This window comes from Scophthalmus maximus, chromosome 13 (assembly GCF_022379125.1).
Source record: "Scophthalmus maximus strain ysfricsl-2021 chromosome 13, ASM2237912v1, whole genome shotgun sequence".
Classification (NCBI taxonomy): Eukaryota; Metazoa; Chordata; class Actinopteri; order Pleuronectiformes; family Scophthalmidae; genus Scophthalmus; species Scophthalmus maximus.
This window is the reverse complement of record NC_061527.1, coordinates 10,897,585-10,922,991: the sequence shown is the minus strand read 5'-3', so window position 1 is coordinate 10,922,991 and position 25,407 is coordinate 10,897,585. Positions and strand designations below refer to the sequence as shown.

At 40.5% G+C, this 25,407-nt stretch overlaps 4 protein-coding genes across 10 annotated transcripts in view; 3 read left to right on the top strand and 1 right to left on the bottom strand.

The window, feature by feature from the left end:
• Positions 1-7: 7 nt before the first annotated feature.
• On the bottom strand, positions 8-3,802 carry uox (urate oxidase). The gene is made up of 8 exons (XM_035647741.2): positions 3,661-3,802; positions 2,824-3,036; positions 1,868-1,984; positions 1,440-1,518; positions 952-1,138; positions 672-795; positions 331-414; positions 8-251 (listed from the first exon to the last, which is right to left on the bottom strand). Exons 1-8 carry the CDS (start codon positions 3,763-3,765, stop codon positions 177-179), a joined length of 984 nt encoding a protein of 327 aa, XP_035503634.1. The 5' UTR covers positions 3,766-3,802; the 3' UTR covers positions 8-176.
• A 1,089-nt stretch (positions 3,803-4,891) lies between these two features.
• On the top strand, positions 4,892-8,984 carry LOC118318251 (deoxyribonuclease-2-beta-like). Its single transcript, XM_035647735.2, has 6 exons — positions 4,892-5,143; positions 5,312-5,486; positions 6,126-6,204; positions 6,764-6,925; positions 7,400-7,597; positions 8,342-8,984. The coding sequence occupies exons 1-6, from the start codon at positions 4,920-4,922 to the stop codon at positions 8,674-8,676; spliced, it is 1,173 nt and encodes a 390-aa protein (XP_035503628.2). The 5' UTR covers positions 4,892-4,919; the 3' UTR covers positions 8,677-8,984.
• A 149-nt stretch (positions 8,985-9,133) lies between these two features.
• On the top strand, positions 9,134-12,150 carry LOC118318252 (deoxyribonuclease-2-alpha). 4 transcript variants are annotated; one of them, XM_035647736.2, is made up of 7 exons: positions 9,134-9,327; positions 9,816-9,913; positions 10,011-10,173; positions 10,252-10,333; positions 10,426-10,584; positions 10,684-10,875; positions 11,510-12,150. In XM_035647736.2, the coding sequence occupies exons 1-7, from the start codon at positions 9,310-9,312 to the stop codon at positions 11,893-11,895; spliced, it is 1,098 nt and encodes a 365-aa protein (XP_035503629.2). In that variant the 5' UTR covers positions 9,134-9,309; the 3' UTR covers positions 11,896-12,150. The 4 variants fall into 4 exon arrangements, with proteins under 4 accessions (XP_035503629.2, XP_035503632.2, XP_035503630.2 ...); XM_035647739.2 differs by lacking the exon at positions 9,816-9,913; XM_035647737.2 differs by lacking the exon at positions 9,816-9,913 and having other exon boundaries at positions 9,971-10,173.
• Positions 12,151-13,187: 1,037 nt separating this feature from the next.
• The window catches only part of opa1 (OPA1 mitochondrial dynamin like GTPase), a 34,266-nt gene continuing 22,046 nt past the window's right edge, over positions 13,188-25,407 (top strand). The window contains exons 1-19 of one of the 4 annotated variants that reach the window (XM_035647359.2): positions 13,188-13,378; positions 14,194-14,518; positions 14,739-14,835; positions 15,057-15,164; positions 15,903-15,953; positions 17,754-17,836; positions 19,445-19,600; positions 21,382-21,435; positions 22,236-22,340; positions 22,659-22,745; positions 23,004-23,117; positions 23,401-23,481; positions 23,587-23,661; positions 23,761-23,832; positions 24,097-24,196; positions 24,434-24,564; positions 24,783-24,855; positions 25,087-25,159; positions 25,245-25,360. In XM_035647359.2, the coding sequence (XP_035503252.2) occupies positions 13,350-13,378; positions 14,194-14,518; positions 14,739-14,835; positions 15,057-15,164; positions 15,903-15,953; positions 17,754-17,836; positions 19,445-19,600; positions 21,382-21,435; positions 22,236-22,340; positions 22,659-22,745; positions 23,004-23,117; positions 23,401-23,481; positions 23,587-23,661; positions 23,761-23,832; positions 24,097-24,196; positions 24,434-24,564; positions 24,783-24,855; positions 25,087-25,159; positions 25,245-25,360 (1,930 nt within the window). In that variant the 5' untranslated portion in view covers positions 13,188-13,349. The remainder of the gene's footprint in view (positions 13,379-14,193; positions 14,519-14,738; positions 14,836-15,056; positions 15,165-15,902; positions 15,954-17,753; positions 17,837-19,444; positions 19,601-21,381; positions 21,436-22,235; positions 22,341-22,658; positions 22,746-23,003; positions 23,118-23,400; positions 23,482-23,586; positions 23,662-23,760; positions 23,833-24,096; positions 24,197-24,433; positions 24,565-24,782; positions 24,856-25,086; positions 25,160-25,244; positions 25,361-25,407) is intronic. The other 3 variants (XM_035647360.2, XM_035647361.2, XM_035647362.2) reach the window with 3 other exon arrangements.

The following is a 25,407-nucleotide window of genomic DNA, read 5'->3' as shown; positions in this document are numbered from 1 at the left end:
CATGACGTGTAATGGCAGTGGTTTTCTTTTATTTCATTTGATAATTTTATCATTGTCATTTTGGTTTTTTCAGAGCTTGAATAGGTCCTCATGTTGTCACCCTGATTTGTCTTCTGAACAGCTGATGGAGGTTGATATTTTGAGCAACAGCATTTTCTGCAGTTGTGTCGGTGCCTTCACAGCTTTGCTCGTTGTTTCCTGCGCACTGTCCCTGTGATGTTTCCTGAGGGGTTATCCAGGGGAAGAAGTACCTGTGAGGGAAAAAGAAAAAGAAATATATCCAATAATATGACCTAACAACTAGAAGGATCGACTGTAATCAAAACTCACTTCATCTTTGTTGGCAAGGCCCATTTTGGTCATGTCAATGGTGAAGTAATGCTGGTTGGGCATGACGATCTCTATTTCATCCACCTGAAAGACAGAATACAGCCTGAGAAAGCTTGTTATAGACTGTGTGGTGTATTATTGATATTCAAATATTTGTATTAATGTTTGTTTTTGCGCTCAAGTGAGAATGGAGAGAAAAGTACAGCTGACGAGATGAATTTTATGCACGTCCATTAATTCTTTTTTCTGTTTTGATTAGTCAATTAGTCAGTTTTTATCTATAGAATATTTATATATATGATGTGAAGTTCACTGATGTCATGGTGAAAATGTGGCCGTACCTCGGGAACTCTGTCCAGGACCAGGACCTGTGTCTCATACAGGGTTTTCTGCACAGACGGCGAGAACTCTCCACGATCGTAGGGGCCAGCGAACCTTTCAATAACTGTCTCCCTCACACACTTCCTACAAGGGCATGAAATGATGGTCACTCGATTTAGAAAGTATGTTATTTCCCTTAGAGGTTGTTGTTTTTTTTTAATATTCATTGATTTATTCTTTTGAAGCAGGGTATATTCTCCTTCTGTTTTGTGTTTCTTCTCCTCGTTGCCAGATAGTTACCATGCAGAGTCAAAGGCGACATTCTGAACCTTGTTGTAGCGCCACCTAGCGTAGACGGAGGTGCAGAAACACCTGTCTTTGGTGTCCTGCAGTGTAGTGAAGCGGTCTCGCAGGAAACCCTCGAAACCAGACTGGGTGGTTTTCAGCACCTTCATGTTCTTCAACCCGCTGTGCAACACTGGGACGCCTGTACGTGGGGCACAAAGTCGGTGAGTTTGGAAAAAATCTGAAACGTGTTTATCTCCTTTAATATCTCCTCTGAATGCCACAACCACAGCATTTGAACATCACTATTCACATGTCCACCATCCACAGAGCCAGTGAAGACATTGATGCTGGGAATGTACTCAGTCTAAACTTCATTGAAGGAATACCTGCCTCAAGCTCCTTCAAGTAATTGTAGAGAAAAGAAATACAAATTAAGTAAGTATATTTTTAAATCGATAACTTGAATACTGCTCTGTGTGTTTGTGTGTGTGTGTGTTTACCATTGAGATTCTGCTCAACGTCGCAGAAGCGACAAGTCTCTGGGCTGAAGATGAATGCATGAGCGTGTTCTACCCCGTTCTGAGAGAGAGAGAAACAACAACCTGCATCTAAGTCAGGGACACAAACTCACGAATGATAATCTGGGTAAAGATAAAGTTTGATTAAGGATATTTTAACTATGACTATCGCTCACATGAGTGTGGTCTAACATGTGTCCTTAACAACGGTGATGTCACAGTGTACAGGAGTACACTGTGACATCACTGTAGCAGGATGAGATCCCCTGGTGTTTCAGGAAATACTAGGTTTTCAGCGATGCTTTTCGCAATATAAGAGTATCCCTTATTCAAGTGTTTGAATAAGGGATACTCTACACCATTATGACAAGTACAATATTTGCCAACGAAAAGACACGCCTGCATTTTACCTTCTCTAACCGTCTCCACGGAGCCTCCTCCATGTAAACCTTGGCCCTCAGCACATGGTTGAAAGAGGTGAGGAAATGATTACAGACATCCAGGGCAAACTGCTCGATGGTCTTCACCTGAACAGGTGCATGTCACACCAAAGGAAGAAGCGAGAGATGAATGGACGCACAAAGAGGCAGAAAACGTAACAGTATTAACAGGGTATGTTAACCCTTGACATTATCCGTGTTTGTTTGACCTGTGGGCAAACGGGTCACTTGTGTAGTGAGTAAAAACAATGTACACGTAATGACCATGTCTATGACAATGACTTGTCAGGCGACCGACAAGGCGGTTTTCTGTTTCCATCGACTGAAGTTGTATTAACTGTGGTGGGATTGTGTCTTTAAATGTAACACCTACGCACTTTATTTCACTTTTTTTTAGCGAAGTAGAATCCTTTTTGTATTTCAGTGTCTAATATACTCAGTATGTATAAAATTAACTTTTAAAAAAATGTCAATGAGTAGATGTACAAATACTGTCCAGTTTAACCTCACCAGCTGGAGGAAAAGAGCTTTTTTATTAGCTTTCAAAGAATAGTTTTGGCTTCTCGTAACATATCAAATTAATGCACTACCTTATTTCCACCATATTTGACTAACACAATCCTGCTAAAGTTTGTATTCTCTTCTCAGATTGAGATTTAATTTTGGAAATCTGCAATCAGGGGTTCATCATTTCTATGTCAAAACTGACATTGATGTCAGGACAATAGCAAAACATTACTGTTTACTCTCCCTTACCATGAATCCTAGGTCCTCGTTGCTCTTGATTATTTTTCAACTGATGGCATTTCGTTTTACGTGTGAATAGTGTAGTAGTAGATGGTCATTTGTATCCACGGCCCCACTCGGGGGTCACAAGCTGCAGTGCACTGACGTGCTTTTTTTTCTGTCTGACGTGGGCGACCTACCCCCTTGAGCTTGGCCAGGCCATGGACGGTGTTCTTGATGGTGTCAGTGGGGATGATGTCTGAGTTGTCCCCGGAGAGATAATCCTTGCGTGATTTGAGTGTGAGCTCCACGTCCGCTTTCAGCTCGATGATGGAGTGGCGGCTCCCCTCTCTCCTGATGACCAACACCTTCACTGCGTTCTTGCCGTAGCCCGTCCGCACAAACTCCACGTTCTGCGCACACACAAGGGGCAGATTACCGACATGTTGCAGTGCTCGGCTCTCTGATGATGTGAACACGTGAAGCCTTTTTTTTTTCTGACATTCTTAACTGTAGATTTACTTTTTTTTTTCTTCCAAATGGTAGTCTGGGTTAACTGTGTGTACTTTTTAGGTATGTTTTTGCATAAGCATGTACCCGCCACTGTTTGTTTGAGCATGATGAATTTACAAATTCCAACATCATTGTTCATCTCTGCAAGCTATTGCCGTTTTAAGACAGAGGGGAACCATGAAATGGAAAAACTAAAATATACACAATTTGAATTTATCTTTCTGATTTTTATGTAGGAGACATATTGCTTTTAAGATTTCAGTAAAAGCAAATGGTAAGCATGATTATTTAATACCCACTGTATAAAACACAATCAAGTCTGTGTTGGCTGAAATATGTTGATGTTAGTGGTTTATAGCTCCAACATCTGCAGATCATGGTTTGGCCTCGTGGCCGTTGACCCCAAAAATGAGATAAAATGAGAGTTGGTCTCCTTTTTGGAGCCTCTGATAATCAAAAGATCAAGTTGATCATGTTCGTAGTTAAAATAAAAATACTCCTCTGTAAAACATGATCACTATTACCTGTTCTGAAGCTGCTGCCATGGTATCTATCGCTCCTTCGCCTGGTGTCTGTGTGCTCTCAGCCCCTGTACCTCTCCCGGTTTTGTGAAGAGGGTTGTGCAACATTTGCACCTAGGCTATTTGATGTTCAGGAAGTTAAAATGTAACCTGTTTTACCTGTTACACCTGTTAACTTGATACAAATTTACAGGCACAATGTGTTGTTTAATCATGAGAGAGAAACCATTTTTCTCTTTGTTGTGTTTTATTCCGATCTGCCTTTTGTTTTATCCTTCTGTGCTTCTTCATAATTCCAGCTATATTTTGGGATTAAATAGCTGAGACACCCAGCACATACATGCCCCTTAATGAATTTGTGCATCTGTAAATAAATAAAAAAGATGAAATAAGTCTGAAGGTTTATTGAGAAACACTGATTAGTATTAACCGACGGCTCTATCAAAGATAATTTGCTGATGTTCCACAGATAAAGTGTAAAACATTAATCAGAGCAAATTTTGTTTTTCCAGTTTGTAATATGGATGTCAGTTGTACTCTGATTTAGCAGTGTTGGTTGGTGGCATTATATTGGAAAATGTAATCATATCACATCCAGTTTATGCATTTCACTGATTTAATAAGTAATATTCCTCCAGACAGTTTATACAGATGGGTCTCACACATGTGTGAGTACAAAACAACTTCATTTTGAAGCACTTTCATTTTTCATTATAAATCACTCTCTCACATTTACATATTTTATAATGTATAACTTTCTCATGCTGTTGGTGTTATATGTCATTAATTCAATTCATTCATACTGTCCATGCTTTACTTTTTCACTAATGTTTTCACATTTTGGAAGTAACTTGAAAAGCCAAATAACGTAACTGCACAACTAAAGCTTACATGTAGTTTTTGAAATATGTCTTTAATTAAATTCATCACCTCAATTGCAGGTGTAAGTCAGGTGTAAGTCTTTCATTTCACAGTAACATGGTGAGATCAATTTTTTGACCAGATGTTTTTCAGTTCAGTGATCAGTAGTTCCATTGCTACTGTGGTTGTGTCAACACGCTTGCAGTTGTGAGCAGGTACGACATTTATAAGACAAAAAAAAGAAAGAAAGAAAAAGTCAACACAAACCTTTCACTGGATATGTAAAGGTACAGACTCACTAAGAGCCTGTCAAACCATTGAAATATTTGTCCCGTTTAAACCCTCCCAGTCCCCTCAGTGTCACCTGTCACGTGACAACATCCGATGACTTCCTCTTTTGCATGGGCAAAGCAGATTATGCTGTATCTACTTTCAAAGTTACTCATGCGGACAAACTGACAATTTTCAGATTCGATTTGTTTTTTCGTTCACTTTGCCTGCAGGAGTCAATCACGATGGCCACACACTTCAGTTCAGCCTGTCAGCTTGTTGTCATGTCTTTGTGTTGCACAGTGTGTAGTACTGACATTTCCTGCAGAAATGAAGCTGGTGAGCCTGTTGATTGGTGAGTTGTTGTTATTATACATGAAAATATAACGATAAGAATGGAGCTTTTATAGCATGATACTGTAGTTGTGTTTTTAGTCATGGTGCATGAAATGTCTTGTGTCTTAGGTGATAATTCTTCAAATATTTGCATGCTGTTTCTTTTGTCTCTCTTTGTCCTTTGCAGGTTCATCATCTACAAGTTGCCCAGGTACAAGATCGGCGAGGTCGGCAGTGGGGTGGACTATATGTACCTGGACTCTTCAGTAGAGACCTGGCAGATGAGTAAATTCATGATTAACGTCAGTCAAGGAGCCATCGGGAACACACTCGACCAGCTTTACACGGGAAAAGCCTACAAGGTGAGATCACGTCCCTGCTCCTCAGGTGGGTTTCATACACGGATCACCAGTGTGTGTGACGTTAGAAACACTTGTTGTGGCCCAATTCCGCTCTGTGTGGGTAGACACCATTGTTCTCTTTGGGGAACTTAACTGAAGGGGCACATCAACAAGCTTCCCTTTACATTATATTGCATTCATGTAGCTGTCGCTTTTGTCCAAAGCGACTTACAACAAGTGCATACAACCATGAAGATATTACCCAAAAGGTGCAAGAACCATGAGAGTAGGCAAAAACCAAACCGCTTCAAGAATGTAGTGCTGCATTTTAGATTTATAAATATATTTTTTTTAATGATTCAAGGACTAAGGTGCAGTCTGAGTAGGTGTCCTGTTGTCAATGAGACAGCGTCCTCACCTATAGACAGAGTCGGTCCGGCTTCTTTAACCCTGTTTCCTGTGTTTGTACCAAGCTAAACACAAACGAGTCTTTGATTTTTCTCATCTAACGTCCAGCAGCTTTACAGCAATTTCCCAGTATGTAAAACTATTCCTGAAAAATTGCATCAGTTATAAGTACCAAATAACAAAAGTAAGCTTCTCCATATACTGTATGCGTAAAACAAGATTTGTTGTTTTTTTTTGTTGTTTTTTTTGCAGTCTAACGACTCAGCCTATGCACTCTACAATGATGCTCCACCTGTCCTGGATTACGTCCAAGGATACGGACACACGAAAGGTGCGGTGATTTGTGAAAATAATTCAACTGTGTTTTCATTAGCGTTGATTATTTGGCTGTGATTTCCCTGAAGGCAATTTTGATGTGGGTGTGTATAAAGGCTGGGAACCTCATTATCAGAAAGAGGGAAAATGTCACCATATGAAAAAGACTATGGGTGCGTTACCACAGAATATACATTATAGTGTAGTATGTATGTGTCCTTAGACCTACTGTAACTGTGGTTTTGCTTCCTATGTCTGTGCATTTAAAAAATATCTTTGTAAGCTGTAAAATGTAAGCAAGTTCCAAAATGATGCACTTCCCTTAAAACCTCTAATGTCAACAGGGTACAGTATATGCAATGTGGTGCATTTAAGGAGCTGTGTATATTTTGCGTAAGAACAGAACAGATCAATAATTTGGCAACAGGGGGAGGAAACGGGCAAAGAGCATAACTGCTGTTGACTCTGCGGCATCTCTGATGGAAATGCATGGACGTGTGCATGCTGGCTTCATGAACATGCAAATTGTTGTCTGTGCGTTTGTGTGTATAGCGTTGTTTGTGTGCATCCTGCAGGGCTCCTGCTCTTTGACCACTCTCAAGGTTTCTGGCTTTCACACACCATTCCCCATTTCCCCTCGTTCCCGGAGAGAGGCTACCTCTACCCCTCCTCTGGCAAAGTCAATGGCCAGACTGCTCTGTGCATGACCTTCCAGTATGAACAGTTTCTCCAAATAGGTGAGTGAACGCTGATGAAGCAACAGGACCTGACATGCTCCCTGCTCTGTACACATCCTAGACTTGGGCTTACAAAATCCTCTATTTGCTTAAATACAACAAAACATTTGCACTGTGATCTGGCCCTTATATAAGGCTGTGAGTAGCTGCTATAAAGACAGGCATTCGTGTGAGAGACATAAATTATAATATAAAGGAATGCATAAAGCTTTTAAATAAAGAAAAGTGTAGCTGTTGGCTCGCAGAGGAAAATCCATATTCAGAGAGAGTAGACATATAGTTAGACATACTGTATCCAGTATTCATTCAAGTATTGGCTTAATACTGTATATAAGCAAAGCAGTTTCACTTTCTTTCTGGCTGTTTGAATTTGTAGCAGCCTTTAGTAGCAGTACTAGTACTGTGTTCTTTTCTTCTAATTTACAGTATGACTTATTGCTCTCTTCTGTTTGATGTATTCCCCTCCTTCTCCAGTGAAGCAGATGGTCTACCTTTACCCACGCTTCTACAATTGCTCTGTACCTGTGGCATTCTCGGCCGACCTCCCGCAGTTGGCCCAGTTGTGCGAGGGCTCCAAACCGGCGCCGGCCTCAGATAAGAGAGTGGAGCAGCTTCTCACAATCCACGGGGACAAATTTGTCAGTTTTGTCAAATCTGAGCGCTTTGTGGATGGTAAAATATTCTTCATGCACTGTCGGTCATTTGTGTTTTCACTCTGTAGACATTTAGTTGCTCTTTTGGTGCTGCTGAAAATATATATGATAGAAATTCTCTGAAAAACAAAGGCACATTTTCTCCTCTTTTATGGAAGAAGGTGGAATGACACAACCCACGTTGTCACTATTTTGTGGAACATTTACTCTTACACAAAACAATGTAATCAAAACTGAATTTGAAAACTCTGCACAACTTCGCAAAAGCATCTATTTCCTGTCGTGTTAGCACATTTCAAATGCCACAGTCACTCTGATCAGATATACACACTATCATCTTCGAACAGTGAAGTGTATGAACACATCCGTCCCAAGGCCTTCAAAATTCCTCTCTGCTCCTAATGTTTTTGGCCTGTCACCCACTAGAAGGGACTACTTGTAACCTTTATCATGGACAGTTGTGTGGACTTAATTTTCCCCCTTGTGTGCACATGAAGGTTAACTTTCTTTCCTCATTTAAAAGCATCACCACATTTATTACCGCATAATCACACATCCAAGAATCTGATATGTAAGTGTTCAGTTGTGTCCTAAAAGTTTTCATTTGTGTTTCAACTGAATAGACAAAGGCAAAAAAAAAAAGCATTACTTAAAACACCAAATCTATTCTGTTCTATATAAAACAGTTTCTCAAATTTTGTTTACAATCCTCTGTTTTCATCGCAATGTGCCTGGACTGACCCTCTCACTGGTGTCCATTCAGATATCTACACTGGCTGGGTGGCTCAGGTCCTGGGTGCCGACCTGCTGGTGGAGTCCTGGCAAAGGCAAGGCCATGACCTGCCCTCCAACTGCTCCCTGCTCAAACACGCCATGAACATCAAGAGGATTCGTCTTCCCGGATCAGTCCTGTTCAAGTCCTACAACGACCACTCCAAGTGGTGCGTGTCGCGGGTTTATGAGGACGAAGTGACTTGCCTGGGGGACCTGAACAGGGAGCGGTCCCAGCTGAGGCGTGGCGGGGGACTGATCTGCTCCTTCAACCCGTTCATTTACAGGGCTTTCAGACAGGTGGTGGACTGGTACATTGGCTGTTGAAGGAGAGAGAAAGAAGGAGAGAGAAAGAAGACTAAGACTGAATCAGTCTTAGTCTCAGTGGTGTAAATATGTTTTTGAATTTGTGATGCTGTGGGCTTCAATTTAAAGGTCCAGTGTTATGTGAATAACTCAGAGGGTTTATACAGTTGAAAACCCAAAAAGTAAACTATCGCAAATGTTCTCGTCAAAAAGTTTATCGTATAATTGTGTTGTTGTGTCTTTTTCTACTCACTGTATACAATTGGGTTTGTTCCATGGAATGTGACAGAGCTGGTTTGAAGAGCAAGAGACAAACTGACTCAGCAGGCCAACAGACCAAACTTTTTATTTTCAAGTTTATTTTTGTCCTGTTAGTTTTTCACTATAGGTCCTGGATGCTAGTTTTAGTTCCTTCTGGTTGTTTGTGGTCTAGTTCCTCCCTCTTGTCAATATCACATTGTCAAACTACATCCTGCTGTGCTCAGAAGGCAGTTAAAACCATTCTGTTATCAGGCAAAAAAACAGTGAATCCTCTGCAGTGAAGGGGGCGGAACAAGGAAGTAGATAAATATATATATATGTAGGTTTCAGTTTCATGTAACACTGAGATGTGATGAAAGTGTCTCTGCAAGGCAATCGTACACCTTGAAAGAAATGGAGATGACAAGATATGTAAGTAAAATGATTCTATGTTTAAAAATGATGCTTCAAACAATGAAGTTGGACTAAAGTGTTAGTTGAGGTTGTGTATGGTTGAATGTTGAGCGTCTTGAGTACTGAACTGTAAAACTACATTAAAGTAGATTGTAGCTTCTAAATAACTTCATGAACTACTGCATAAATAGCTTCACACGTATCTGAAAATGGAGAGAAGCGTGTTGTTTTTATAGTTAGTTACACTGCAGGGAATTTTAACCTAGAGGTGCCATTTTATTATAAAATGGTTACTTTATTTTTAAAGGAACTGGTTGTGTTGTAGTACAGGACGATTTTGTCTAGTCAGTGCAGGAAGTGGCTTGATAGAAAAGCAGAACCGGTAACAATGCCCGCAGAGAGCCGCAGCCTTACTGATGTACAAAATCCCATATGTACTACAACATCACTCAGACTAACTGACAACTGACGTGTATTTGTGATTCCATCGTGTTTGATTGTTTCAGAGAACGGTGATAAGATTCGTCCTCGGTGCTGGGATGTTTTTTCAATGCTGTCATTCACATGTGAATTGCAGGAATGACCATGGACATGAAGTTGACTGGTTGGCAGAAATTCTGACTTGTGGAAGTTCATATATTTCAACTATTATCTGTTTCAGCTGGATACGTGATTGCGATAATGTATCTCTGTACCATTAGGTATATTTTATACAAGCTGCCCAATGTGAATAATGGTGGTTTGGCATATCTGTACATGGATAAGAGCACGAATGGATGGAATCGCAGCAGAAAGAATATCGACAGTACATCTGGCACTCTGGCGAACACCTTGAAACCTCTTCTTGACTTCTACAAGAGAAAGGTAACATATCAATGGATACATTTCTATCTGGTATGACAGCCCCCTGTAAGCAATCTATTTTTTATTGTCTTGCTGTAGATGGAAGGCTTTGGATATATGCTCTATAATGATCAACCGCCAGATTCAAATCCTGCTCCTGCATCATTTGGCCACAGTAAAGGTGGGAGAAGCGATTTTTCCACTGTATTGCCTTCAAAGCCAAACACACCACAATAATACAAAGCTGAGCTTCTACTGTTTTGCTTTGTGAAGGAGTTGTGCTGTTGGACAAACAAACTGGGGTTTGGCTCTCACACAGCACACCAAAATTCCCAAGCTATCGCACAAAGGACTTCTGGCCAACAAGTGGAAATGCTAATGGTCAAACATTTATGTGTGTGACTTACTCCTACAATGAATTTAGAGAAATTGGTAGGTTGATGCAAGTTATGTTGCCCCCTTTTTTCTTTTTCATTTGTCAGAAGGGATGATAATGTCATTAAAAAATTCAACTTGTTTCTAATTTCTCAGGACTGCAGCTCAAGTACATCCATGCTTATCCCTATGACTCTGACATACCGAAAACCTTTCACGAGGAGCTGCGATGTGTTGCACAACGAAGTTGCTACCCAAAGAGGGCGCCCTGGTTTAGAGAGAAGATCCTGACATCAGTGGAAGGACATAAGTTCCACAGCTTTGCAAAATACCATCGTTTTGGGGATGGTGAGTGTTTGTTCTTTCAATTTTTTTTATTTAATTTTATTAGATTGATGACAAACTTGTCTAAAGCAGAAACAGACAACTTCTTGGCTGAAACATTTCATTATGGTGTCAAAGTCGATTGCACAAGGCCACAGGGATGCGGTTTATTAATACAACAGCATGTTTAACTCGCAGTTATTTGTTGAAATTGGGATTCTTACGGTTGTTGTTTTTTGCTTTACACAGTAGCCAGGCTCCTGGCAATGAGTTAGCTGTGATGTCAAGAAAAAGAAGTAGAAGATTCAGTGTTCAGAATTCTTTCTTCTCCTCCGGTGGTGTTAACAACTTCCTCAGTAGCTCTCAGGAAAAGTACCTGCGTCCTTACCGGCGTCTTGATACTGCAGCGTCTTTACGACATTGACCAAACAGTAATACCACCTGGCACCGCCAGGCACGAAAGTTGTCTGTTGCCTCTGTAAAGTTTCGAACAGACCAAAATAAGAAGAAACTAGAAAAAGAAACACATGTTTAACAGTATGTCTGTCCGGTATCTGTATCTATTTGTTCAGGTATATATGAAATGTTTTTCTCAAACTGTCGTGTACGCTTAATTTTCCTGGTTTTGTTTTCTTCTCTGTTTTCCATGCAATTGTAGATCTTTACTCTGGGCTTATCGTAAAAGGTTTGCAACAGGATCTGTACGTCAAGAGCTGGGGAAAGATGAAACGCCCTCTGCCTTCTAACTGCAGCATCCCTAATCATGTGTACAATGTGTACAAAGTGCAGCCTCCCAAAATGCCGCCTCCCAAAATGCCGCCCTTCATGGACACAGTGGATCACTCCAAGTGGTGTGTGACACCAGACAGGGGCCGGACCTGCATCGCCGACATGAACAGGGAGATGAGTCAGATGAGCAGAGGTGGAGGAGCCATATGCACTGATGATGCGGCAGTCGGTGAAGCTTTCTATGCCATGATAACAAAGTACAAACCGTGCAACAGTGAACGTAAAAATTCTAATACTCAGCTCAGAGAGCTTTAAAGGCACAACCCTCGTCAGAAAGGTTTCGTTATCAAAAAAAAACAAAAGTAAAAACAGGAACCTAATATGACATATCCGGATACACGGACATGTTGTTGTGCATTAATTATAGAAGTTTTACATATCATAGTTATTTTAGTAGATTTTTTATAGCCTGTCTTTTATTGTCTGTGTGGTTTATATTTCTTATCGAAAGACTGCGTTGTTCTTATCTTTTAAAATACAGTTTTTAAGCATTAAAAGAAATAAAAAGAACTGAATGATTTTCTTAATATTACATCACAAATGTTATGCTGCTGGAGCCACGAGTCAGTGAGCTCCATGTCTGTTGTTGTCTGTCGCTCAAGTCGAATGAGAAGATGAAGTAGACAGATGGATTCGGGGAAGTTATAGCGCCAAAATGGTCGGTGGCTGGGATGCGCATTACACCCGTAGTGTTTTAGCACTACCGTAGAATGGGAAACGGTTGAGGGCCGTTTATCTCTGCCTAATAGTTATCTCTCACGGGAAACGTCCCCTTTTCAAAGTCCAGATTACTGTACAACAAAAACAAGGCAACAAATGATTTATCATCAATGCAGTTATATATTTATTTCCGACCATGGAATTGGCATTATTTCCGGAATTTCCCAGCTTGGGATCTATAAAGTATCTATCTATCTATCTATCTATCTATCTATCTATCTATCTATCTATCTATCTATCTATCTATTTATATATATATCTTTCTATCTATCTATCTGTCTGTCTGTCTATCTGTCTATCTATATATCTATCTATATGTCTATCTATCTATCTATCTATCTATCAGACTATCTATCTATCTATCACCTATCTATCTATCTAATATCTATTTATCTATCTATCTATCATCTGCTATCACAGTCCAACAGAAAGAGTAGGCGTACAATTCCGAAAAAGTCTAAGTATCGCCTCTTTTCACGACAGATTGTGATGGGCACACACAAAAAATTGTCAAGCCTTTGAGGGCTTAGTGTTCACGGTTGATGGTAGACCTTTGAGAGAGAGGCTGATGAGAGGTCAAAACAATCACTTAACATAACATCCATGTTATGTCGCAGCCTCTTTATTTTCTGAAATGTATCACCTGTGACCAGAACGATGAAAATGTGAAAATGTATATATATATTGACTTGAATCAGTGAATGCTGACTATTACATAGTTCACATCAAAGTTCAAATGCAGTGAAAGAAAAATCCGGAGAGACTGCTCTACCACATAGGAACTCTTCACTGGTGCGTTTTCTATCGGGGCCGATTTTCAGGTTGCACCAGCCACAGGAAGTGGACTGTCATTCTAGGCTGTGTCCTTGTAAGCTAACGAGCAGGTTAGCTGCCAGGCTAATGTGTACCATTTGGAAAGATGAATTAAGCTGTGCCTGAAGCGTGGACTGGAAAGGGATTTGTGTTGAACCGGTGTTAATAACGGCACCATGTTGCGTGTCGGGGGCAAAGTCGCCTGGTAAGTTCGTATTTAGTCAAGTTAGCGGTTAGTGTTGTGTTGTGTTAGCTGGTGGTAGGAAAGCACAGATCCAGCTGGATCCCTTGACAGCTGAGGGCTGAGGGCAGCCAAGCTAGCTGTGGTCCTGGTGAATAATATTATGGCTAAGAAGATGCAGAAAACCTGTCCACACACTGTCACATTGACATACGTTTTATTGTTATTTATTATTATATTGTGCTTCTGTGGTGGATCTGTACGTCACCTGGACAGCTAACTGGCTAGCTCGGGAAGCTAACGCGGGTGGACGTGTCTTATCTCAATCAAGATTTGTCCTACATGCGTTTGTGATCTGACTTTATTCCCCGGCCAACACTGTGCCTATCTAAATATATGACAGATATAGAATCATAGAATTTACACACAACGGATTTAACGCCTTTTGCGATTTAACGCCTTTTGCGCATCGCGAAGTGACGTTCACGATGCTCGTTGCTTTTATCTTTGCTTGGTGCTACGTTGTAGTTAGAGGATCACTTCACTGCTAACTTGTTAAAGCACGACTTGACTTGTACACCATCCTGAGTGCCGTGTTCGAGTGCACCGTTACACTTCACATCAGTTTTCTACATGGGGATGAAACTAATCTACTATATTCAATCCTACTTGTGCAGCTTCACCAGCATCAACAGCTACAGATAATGGCTGTTCACATTCCTGTTAACCCTGTACTTGCATCATTAGGGATGACTGGAAGCTCCCTCTGAGTTTGTATTGTATTGGCTCACGAGGCTAGCTTGTGTAATTTGTTGTCTGATTTCTCCCTGTTCTTCCAGCACGTCCTGCAGGAACCTGGTCTCCACCAACACGGGGCTGAGATTTCCGGTGCCACTGCAGAAGCTGCACCCCCTGTCCCGTGCCATCCACCACCGTTATTCGGGAAGCGCCAACCCCCAGCGACCTCCTCATCGCATGGCAGCTCGCTATTTCACCTCCATGTCACGGTTGCCCATGCGGCCACCCAAGCCTCCCCCTGGGTCAGGGGGCCGGAACCATCAGCAACAGCGCAACTTCTGGGTGGCACGCCTCGCCGCCAGGCTGCTGAAGCTTCGATACATTCTGCTGGGCTCGGCAGTGGGGGGAGGGTACACAGCTAAAAAGGTTGGAATTGAGTCACCGAATGTGTGGGTGTAACCTCTCTGACCTATGAATAAGCTCAGTTTTTTTTTTTCATGTATTTCACTTTTTTCTTTTCAATCAGTGGCTGTGATGCATTTGTTTGTTTTTCCAGCTGTCTTGCGAATGTATTCCTAATGTATTGGCGCTCATATCATGTATTGCATGTGTGGAAAATAACCAGTGTTTGTCATTTCTCTTCCAGACCTATGACGAATGGAAGGACATGTTTCCTGATTTAAGTGAATACAACTGGGTCATTCCAGATTTTGTCTGGGAACTGAGTGAACAGATCGATCTTGGTACGCCTCTTCATTTAACTGTCCTGATTCATGAAGTGACAACTTGAGTTCATTAGCTAATTCCTGGCCATAACTTTATTGATTTGAACTTCATCCCTGTCAAACAGGGACAATTATTCTTAGATTATACTTGAAATGTGGCTGCACAGTGATGCATCATGGGATAAAACTCCTGACCTTTCTGTTGTCTCCACTAAACCTGTTGTCTCTTGTGTGCACAGATAAACTGGCCAAAGCTCTACCAGAGATAGAAGAAATCGCCAAACTACTACCTGACCTAGACAAGATAAGAGAGAACTTCACTTTCCTCAAAAGCCTCCTTTCTTCTGGTGAGCGAACATCACCGGAACTATGTCTCCTCAAAGTTACAGCATCATAACCAAAATAAAATCGTTATTTGCCCACATCAGAGTGTCCAGTCCAGCGTCCAGGTTTGAAATGAATATAACTATAATTGTATGGAAACAAACCTCGTCTTCCACATCTGTATTAGTCGCTTTTCTTATATTATGTGTCTAACAATTCGGTGGGTTGCCCTAAAGCTTTAAGTATGGTATTTGCGGTTACTCCTACCTCAAAGTGAACTTAGCAGAATGAGATAACATAGACTCAAAGTTATGACAAAATATGAGGAAGTAGCCTGCTATATGCTTTTAATTGCAGCTTTTTTCTGGAACACCTCTCCTGTGTATGGATGTGGTTGCTAAAGGATTCTACAAAGAGCCCTTCTTTATCACAAATAACTTGTAACAAATTAGGTTTGAATCAGTAGTTTTGTAGGCACAGGATGTAACCTCTCGATTGCCTTGTAATGACAAAGAATGACATTTTTGGGCTCCTTGAGGATCAGGCCCAGTTTGGGTGTGCTTATCTCTTTTAACAGTTTCTCATTAAGTGGCTACTTCACTTAAATTTCTGGCACATCAGCTGCTTTGGTTCTAATGCACACCATTTAGCCGTGTCCCTGCTTTGACCATCATCCCTCTGCTTTTGTCTTTTATGATTTTTTTATCTTGTGCCTTTCTCCTCCTCCCCTCCCCTCCTGTCCCCCTCCACATTCTTCACAGGTGTGAGTTTGGGTAGTGAAGTCAAAGGAGCTGGTCTGCTTCTGTTGTTAGGTGTGTAAACCCTGCATTCAGTAGCGCTGCCCACTCCCCCTCTTTTCTTTCTGCAGCTGTTTGACCACCATCTTGCCACTATATAGGTACTGTTGTGGATTCCTGCTTGCGGTCCTGAGGAATGCTTTGCCAATAGTTCGGTTCTAAAGGCAGGAAGATTCACTAGCACGTTGGTTACCAGGTTGCAGACCAGTGCTGCTGTCAACAGCAGCAGTGTTCGTGGTTGACGTCAGCCTCTTTATTTAATAAAATGTATCACCTGTGACCAGGAGGGTGAAAAGGTGTTTGAATATTCAGAGGAGTATGATTATTTGTGCAATATTTTTTTTAATCTATTTACTTGAATCAGTGAATGCTGACTATTCTCTAGTTCACGTCAACGCTCAAGTACAGTGAAACAAAAACATTTCTTTCGTAGTCTGTCAAGCTCTGAATTGCAGATCCACTCTGTTCACCTTTAGTTTGTCTCCTCTTCCCCTTTGACTTTCCTTAACCCGACTCTCCTTGGCTATACTTGATCCCATCTGTGTTATTTTTGCCTCCTTTGACTTCCACCCTCTCTCCCCTGGGCTGTACTGACTGCTTTCTTTAATAAGACTCTCAACGCTAATCTTTGGGGCGATCTCTTTCTGTGCTCATTAACTGACACTCAGATGTTTGGAAAATGTATGCAAAATGCAATCTGGACAGTACACCAATTTAGTTTGAAAAATCTACAAATATACAGTAAATATTTTTTCTTAAATTTATAGTTAAAAAAGTGGTGATGATAAATACCAATGACGTGATCAGAAATGCATCAAGGCTGTGTACAAAAGCTTATGGAAAAAAACCTAATCTTCTAAAGTCATTGGTACAAATATTTTCCAGGCCAGACTGGGCCACACCTCTGTTGTGACTCAGAAGAACAGCAACTGAGCCTCTCTGGCTCTTTATCGTCCCACTCAAACTTTTGCTTTCAAATCTTATCATGAATTCACAAAAATACTTTACTTTTTCAGTTAACGTATTTGCATGGATCGTACATTTGACAATTTACAGCACACTGCAGCATAGTTCTATTGTTATGGCTTAGCAGACTTTGCTTTTTGCATGGCAGCGTTAACATTTAAATTCACATGCAACCCTCAGTTAGGCACCTTAGACAAGCTAGCCATAGAAATGAATATTCTGTTTATTGTCTTAAAGATTGAAATTGTTAAATTCAGTTTAAGTTTTTACTGCTTTCAGTTTTCTTTGTCAGGTAACTGTCAGGTTGTTTTGTTTTGTCTTGCAATAACATTTCTTTCAACCACGCTGCTGAATGAAAGTCTGCCAATAGAATTTCATTGAACAGTATCCAACCTTAGTCCTTAACAGAGAACCATCTGTAAATATTCACAAAATATTTTGAAGATACTAATCTAAATCTTAATTGAAGTAATAATAATTAGCTATGTAAGCTTTAATCCATCTTATTTTTTGTTGGGGCTATTTAATCATTACTGTAATTTATAATAAAAAAAACAAAAAACCTATTCAGTCACTTCCATAATTCAATAATCACAAAGTACAAGATCCTGATTACATGGCTTAATTCCAACGGTAAAAAAAATATATTAAGAATTCAAAGTCGATGCAAAATCAGTGCAAGATTTTCCAAACATTTGAACTTTAATCACACTGGTCTCTATATTCTAATCAAGCTTTAAAATTGCATATTTTGGCTGTGGGTGTTGCTTGTTTATATTAAGCACTCATTAGTCATCGATGCAATTTATTAGTAATCCTATTTTTGTGGTGTCATGTCTCCTCTGGTAGAAACCTCTGGGGATCCTCCTCTAAAAGCCACAGATTCTTCTACTGCAGCCACACAGGACGCCGGTGACAAGCAGTACAAAAAGGCAAGTTTTATCAACACGTCTCAGCTCAATGCTCTCTACTCCATCACAGCTCGGCCTCACTCTGCTACCGTCTGCATCTCGGCTGCCGTTCACTTCAGCGAATGATGCATCACATCATGTCGCCTCACAGAAATTGTGAAAAGAACTTTAACAGGGTCCTAATTTGAGAATTCGAGTGCTTTCACTCAGTGTCCCCTCCAATTACGTTTAATATTTTTGGGTGCTTTTTTGATTCAGTCTTGATGTGAAATGTTTCACTGGCTGCAAGCCTGTTATCAAGATAAGCCTTTGAGCCTCTGATGCATTGTCATGGTAAGAAACGCACAATTGTCCCTGCAGAGCAGCTTCCTCTTCAGTGTGGTCGTACATAAAAAAGGTTTTACCATTGACTTGGGGTACCATGTTCTAACTGTATGGCACTCAGTCTGATGTTTATCATTGCTTCAGGTGCCTTCCCTGCCTGTCATTCCTCTAAACTTGTTTTCCCCCAGAATACTCATTCATGGAGACCATCCCCTCTTCTTCAGAATATCACACAGCAGTCTCTGGCAAACACTTTGTATGCATGTATTTATTTTAAGATGTTTTCTTATCTCCGTCTTAATTATTGTTTTGTCCATTTTGTCCAAGTGGCCAGTTTAAGCGTCTCTTGTTTTCTACAAGGATACAGCGTTAAGCTTTGAAAACAATGAAAAGATTACATGAAAGTTTGACTGTGACCTGCATTTCCAAAAAAATGAAAGCCTTCCTGTCCTACTCCCTTCTTTTGTCTGCAATCATGGTCTCCAACATGAACACACAACACAACAACTCTCTTGCAAGTTGATGTTTCAATTCAAAATACATTCATTATTCCTATGTGCATTTCACAGAGGAAAGAAGCAAAATTTCACAAAGTCATGTTGGGGACCCACAAACTGAAGCAAACTTCCCCTTCTATACATCATGCTTTGTGCTTCATCCTATAGAGAGCAATATCCCAATGCTTGCTTTGCTTATTACATCATCATAATCTTCAACTTCATTGGATCAGTTATAGTCAGAACCACATAACCCAACCAACACTATGGACTGAACTTGGTTATTATCGTATCATTACATTAAAACTTTTATTTCTACTCGCTTGATGTGGGATAAATACTGCCATTGTAAATACTGCCAGTATGTTATACAAAGTCAGTAGTATTCCGGTAAGCGGTATTAGTACACAGTGGTGCATAATGGCGAGGAAAGGGAGCAGAGTCACTGTTGTTGCCATTTGTTGAGAGGTGCTGGTTGAGGTATTAGTTGCCTCTTCTACCGTCAGTCTGGCAAAGTTTGGCATCTCCCTTTTGAGACTAACTTTGTTCGGTCAAACTGATGATGGTGGCAAGATTACCAAAGCCAAATATTTTTATTCTGTTAAACTCGAGCTTTGGCTGAACGGTGATTCTCCAGCATGATCAGTACCAATGCCATTGACTGAGAGACACCGGCCAGGTTTCCTCTATCGTAGCCCTGTGTTTGGATGCAGCTTTGGCCTGTATGGCCGACCAGCCCAGTGGTTGGTTGTTGTCTTTTTTTTTTTTGCTGCTCCTACCTCTCTCTCACTATGACGTACCCCAGCAGGGTCTGCTTGGCGAGCTCATTCTTATTCAGCAGCAGATCCAGCGGCACGAGGAGGAGGTCCGGCGGGCCGCTGAAGCCAATAGTGCGCGTCCCCCACCGCCAGAGCCCGCTCCCAGTCCGCCTCCGAACCCCAGCCCCCCTCAGCAGAAACGCAAGGTGAAGGTCCCTCCCCACTTAGATCCGTCCTATCCCACAAACGTCTCCTAAAAGGTCACAGCTACAGAGTAGGAATAGAAAATGTAATTTATACCAGCTCCCTTAGCGAAACATTAGAGTAACTTAACACCAGGCTGGAAAGCAGAGTTTCACAGACGTCTCTGGACAAAGGTTTACAGTCAGCTCCATTGCACCTGTAACCACAGTGATGTTACAGTGTACTGACATACTGTGGAGTACACTGAAGCATCATAGCGGCAGCGTAAGAAGTACTGGAGGTTAGTAAAAACAAGATTTTCAGTTGCTGTCCGGTCTCAATTTACCTTTTCTCTATTTGTGAAGAATAACTATGCCATTTAAAATTTTTGAATTAAATAAAAACTTTTCTTTATTATAGAAAATGTATTTTTTGTAGCAGTACTTTCTGTTACTCCCTAATTTGCAGGTGCCAGAGGACACAACAACATAAACCGCTGCAAAGTATTTCATTAGCACAATAATTCGTTCCAGTGCTTTGTCCATACAATAGATACTTTTTCTAGCTGATAATGTGTTTATTGTGTCCATCACAAAGACAACAGCAATAAATCGAATGCAACACAGTACAACACCACCATGAATTAATCTGCTCCTCCCTAGTACTTATTGTATCGCCACTGCGTTGGATTGCATTAGATTTTACAGGTGCTTGTCTCTAGGCTATAGTTTCAGCCATGGTGTTAGTGCTTTTAGATATTTTTAACTTTTTACGCTTATTTTATAATATGTGTAATACAAATTGGGCCGTCAGCCTATTAGTCTGTCCCCTGTAATACCCAACAGTCGTCTCTATGTATCACTCAATAGTCTGTCAGGCTGTGTTAAAATTTGCATTGTCAGCGGGTTGTGGAGAAGGCATGCATGTACCTTTCGTAGCCTGGCTCCAGAAGCGTCGAGTTGCTCAGCCTTAGTATCATGCAAATGGAAAGATAATCATCAGGAGCACCCCATTAATATACACTATACGGAGACAACGCATGTAGTGACAACCTGCTGCATGGTGTGAACTGCACTTTTTTGAAACTACCATGAATGATGACGACTTTGTTAAAAAGGCAGTTAGTTTATCAACTACACGGCAGAAGTCTTAAGCTTAAAAGAAGTTATCTAATGGCCAAACAACTCTCTTAATTAAGGACAATCAAATTATATTAATACACTGTCGGTACATATTTCCAAAAGGTAATTTACAGCACACTTATTGCACCTTTTGTGTAGTGTAGAAACGTTTTGCTTAAGTAGTTTTGTGTGTCTGTGTGTTTGTATATCCTCTCTTCTGCTACCAGTCCCACCTGTCCATGTATGCTCGGTCTCCTGCTTTCTGACCCGTCTCTCATCCTGCTCAAACCTAATCAAATGAAGCTTGCCCACTTATGAAGAATCAAGGTGTAATGATAATGACTAAATAATTGTGGGATGAAATTCATCTGTATTTTTCAGGGAACCATGTGTGATTTGTGCTTGTTTTGTGAATTAGAGGTTGCTGATCAATGATGAATAATCCACGAATGAGTATTATCTGCCTGAAATCTGATTGTGTCTTCTTTATGCAATAACTTCACTCAACTCTGGTTCTTTCTGTAATACAGTGTGCTCGTAATGAACCTGGTGCTGCCGGACTTTCATGCTTGTGAAGTAGCACATTGATGGTAACGGAGAGACCCCTTATTTTCAAACCTGAAAGGAAGCATTAACGTTGTTTGCTGCTGTTCTTTTTTCTATTTTTCTACTTCCACCTCTAGTCATCAGACAAAGAAAAGGTAGACCAACTTCAAGAAGAGCTGCTCCGTACACAGGTACAGTAGATTTTATGATACTGAAACTAAAATATACCTCACAGGAATGTTAGTGTCATTCAAGAGCTTATATTTTCCAATAGTTTTAAATACTTGTCTTATTACACAGTGAAATAAAATAGCAGAGAATTGGCCAAACTGTCTAAATAGATTGTGAAATATGACATTATGCAAATTAAGTCGCGCCACCTTCAGGTAAAAGTGATATTTATTTTTGAGAATAAAGACAAACACAAATCGAATCCAGACAAATCAACAAACACAATCAGTTTACACACCAGATGTCATAGGTAACATTCTGCTCGACAGCTTTGGCTCATACACAACCCATAGAGGGCGCCAAACTTTAAGCATTGGTCCTTTACACGAAAGACAAAGTGAGAATTTACAGTAACAGTAAAATTTTGCTAACTGTAATCTAATATGTTACTCTGTAAAGAGCTACAGTGTAATGCAATATAATAGAAATAAGTAGTTTACATTGAATAAAAATATTGCAAATCATGTAAATGGTCAACTGATATTGAGGAACAATATTCAAGACCGTAAGAGAAAATGAAAGTGGAAAAAAAAACATACTCTAATTTATGGAACCCACCAAACACAGTGTCAATACAATCTGTTTGTTTCAATGAGGAAACAAATATTCATAATATAGACGAGCAAAAAAAGTTATAAACCTGTTTAAAAATGATTGGAGTAAAAAAAGATTTTTAGATACTCTATTGCAGATTAACAAAATACTACCACCAGGTTTTGGTAAAAAAAAGTGTTATTGATGCTGATTGTTTATCCCTCAGTTAAAATATCAACGCATGCTGGAGAGACTGGAGAAGGAGAATAAAGAGTTAAGGAAAGTGGTGCTGCAAAAAGATGATAAGGGGATTCACCAAAGGAAAGTGAAGGTGAGTTTCTGAATACACACGCAAACATACAATAAACACATTCACTGGTAAGGCTTGGACCTACTCCTACCTGGGATTTCAGTTTTATACATGATCATTCTGTGGACACAGGAATATTTTCACTGGTAATTTGGTTACTGGCCCTTTAATGCTGCTCTGAGCAGCTGATTTGTTCCTTGTAGTTTTGGTTTAATTATTCCTTTAGTTATTCCTTGCGATAATTGAAAGACTATCTGGATAAAAGTCTGAAGTAAATGCTTTTAAAGTGAAGGTATAGGTGCATACTGTATTATTGATGTTTTGTGTGTCCCTGTGTAGAAATCCCTTATTGATCTGTATTCTGAAGTTTTGGACATCTTGTCTGACTACGATGCCAACTACAACACGCAGGACCATCTACCCAGGGTAAGGAGCAGTCAAATTCAGTTCCTCATTCACTTGAAATGCTTTCAAAGAGGGGTTTATTTTCCCATTGGTTCTTAAGTTTTTCAAAGTACATCTCATTTTTATGTATTTAGAATTGGTATCCAATTTCCTCATGAACCTTCACACCAGATTCCTAAATTTGAAATATACATTACTTGGGCCATGATCACTGATTTATCTATTCATCTTATTTGAAGGACTGAGGACAGTAACCCACTTTCTCCTTGTGTGTTTCAGGTGGTTGTCGTCGGGGATCAGAGTGCTGGGAAGACTAGTGTGCTGGAGATGATCGCTCAGGCCAGGATCTTTCCCCGGGGCTCAGGAGAGATGATGACACGATCTCCTGTCAAGGTCAGTGTGATCAGACTGACAGATGTTGGTGTAATTATCTCCTTTAGGGTGTAAAATTACAGAAGAAAAAAATGTATATCAACAGTTGGTTTATTTGAAGTGCTGTACACATTGAAAAGGCCATGAATCAAAATTTGCTCAATAACTGCCATGTTGCTTATATAGAATCTAATATCATCACCATCAAGAACTTGGAAGTTAAAAAAAGAGAAACCCTGATTGTAGATTTTTTTTCGAGCACATTTAAAAGCTTTTGACTACGCTCATCTTCTTTTTTTTATAGGTCACACTAAGCGAAGGCCCCCACCATGTGGCCATCTTCAAGGACAGTGGCCGAGAGTTTGACCTCACTAAGGAGGAGGACGTAAGTCACAAAGGCGTTCACTCCACCCACCTAATATGAATTTGAGCTTTAACTTGGCTGCCTCTTCACACAATTTAATCTCATCTTTCTTCCTCTGTCCTGCAGCTGGCTGCTCTGAGGCGTGAGATTGAGCTGAGGATGAGGAAGAGCGTGAAGGAGGGACAGACAGTCAGCTGTGAGGTTGGACATAATGCTTCTATCAGAGGAACAACAAACGCTTTTACTCAATGATTTACTTCTGTAATGTTTCACAGAATATGTTTATTTTTTGTTTGTCAGACAATATCCTTAAGCGTCAAAGGCCCCGGCATCCAGAGGATGGTGCTTGTTGACTTACCAGGTGTCATCAGTGTGAGTACACTTTCTGAAAAGGGTGGGAATGTTTCAAATTTCCTTTTTCTGTGTACTGGATTCTTTCTGTAAGACAAAATACTACATTGTTACTTAAAGGTTTTTAGACCATTCTTTACAGGATGTCTGTTTGAAGGAATTTATTTTTCTGAGTACAGTTTGAACTACTGCCTCAATTTGTTAAATTGTCTCATAAAATTTAATCTGATAGACCAAACTCGTCTTCACAAATACAGTCTCTTTTTAAACGTTTGTCTTTCGCAGACGGTGACTGCTGGCATGGCGTCAGACACTAAAGAAACCATCTTCAGAATCAGCAAAGCGTACATGCAGAACCCCAATGCAATCATCCTCTGTATTCAGGGTGAGTCATTAATATTACTTGTTCCCGATTACTACTACTGTAGATAAAGGCATCAGGTGTTATAGTGAGCAGCGATCTGATGTGTCAGAGGACTGACTTTCAGACCCTCGCATTTATGCGCTCACATTATTTTTTTCTTTGACAAAACACTAAATCTCCAGGCTTGTGTCGTTTTCACACTCAGCATTACTAAACACCATTATCTCATCTCTTGTGGCCTTTGTTCTCTCGATTCAGATGGCAGTGTTGATGCAGAGCGGAGCATTGTAACTGACTTGGTGAGCCAGATGGACCCCCAAGGAAAGAGGACCATCTTTGTCCTGACCAAAGTGGACTTGGCTGAGAAGAACCTGGCCAGCCCGAACAGAGTAAGATGTTTCAAATGATCACTCGCCCCACTACTGGACCTAGAGTGCCAATACTTCATCAATGTTGCCCATAACTTTGAGTTGCCTCTCCTCCACCAGAGGGCGCCCATTACTTTGATTTTAACCAGATGGTCTCTCAACGAGCCAATGTTTGGGGAGCTTTTAGTGCAGACTGAAGGAGCCTGAACATTTAAATCCTTTCTCACTTCTTCTTTCAGATCCAGCAAATAGTGGAAGGAAAACTGTTTCCCATGAAGGCCCTGGGCTACTTTGCTGTGGTGACAGGCAAAGGTAACATCTACTGTACTACTTATTTATTTTCAGATCATGATTATGTCCCAAATCAATAATTTAGCTTAATGACGCTAACTGTGGTAACCAGGGAGCTTGATTGAGGATCTCATCAGTACATTGTTGTTTGTGGTGAATAATGTAGCGCTTATAATTACCACAATTCACACATTATTATCACAAATCCACATCGCCTGAACTGTCATTGTTCTGCTGTCTACTTGTGTGCAGGGAGCAGCGGTGAAAGCATAGACTCCATTAAAGACTATGAGGAGGACTTCTTCCAGAACTCCAGGTTACTGAGGCAAGTTACAACCGATTTACCTCACTTCAGTGTTACATCATATTCATTAATTCAAAGTCGACAATGAATGCATTCACTCAACCAGGGATGGCATGCTGAAGGCCCACCAGGTGACCACAAAGAACCTGAGTCTTGCCGTCTCTGACTGCTTCTGGAAGATGGTTAGGGAGTCGGTTGAGCAGCAGGCTGATGTCTTCAAAGGTAAGACTGCGCTCGCATGACAGCATGTCATTCACAATTTCAACCTT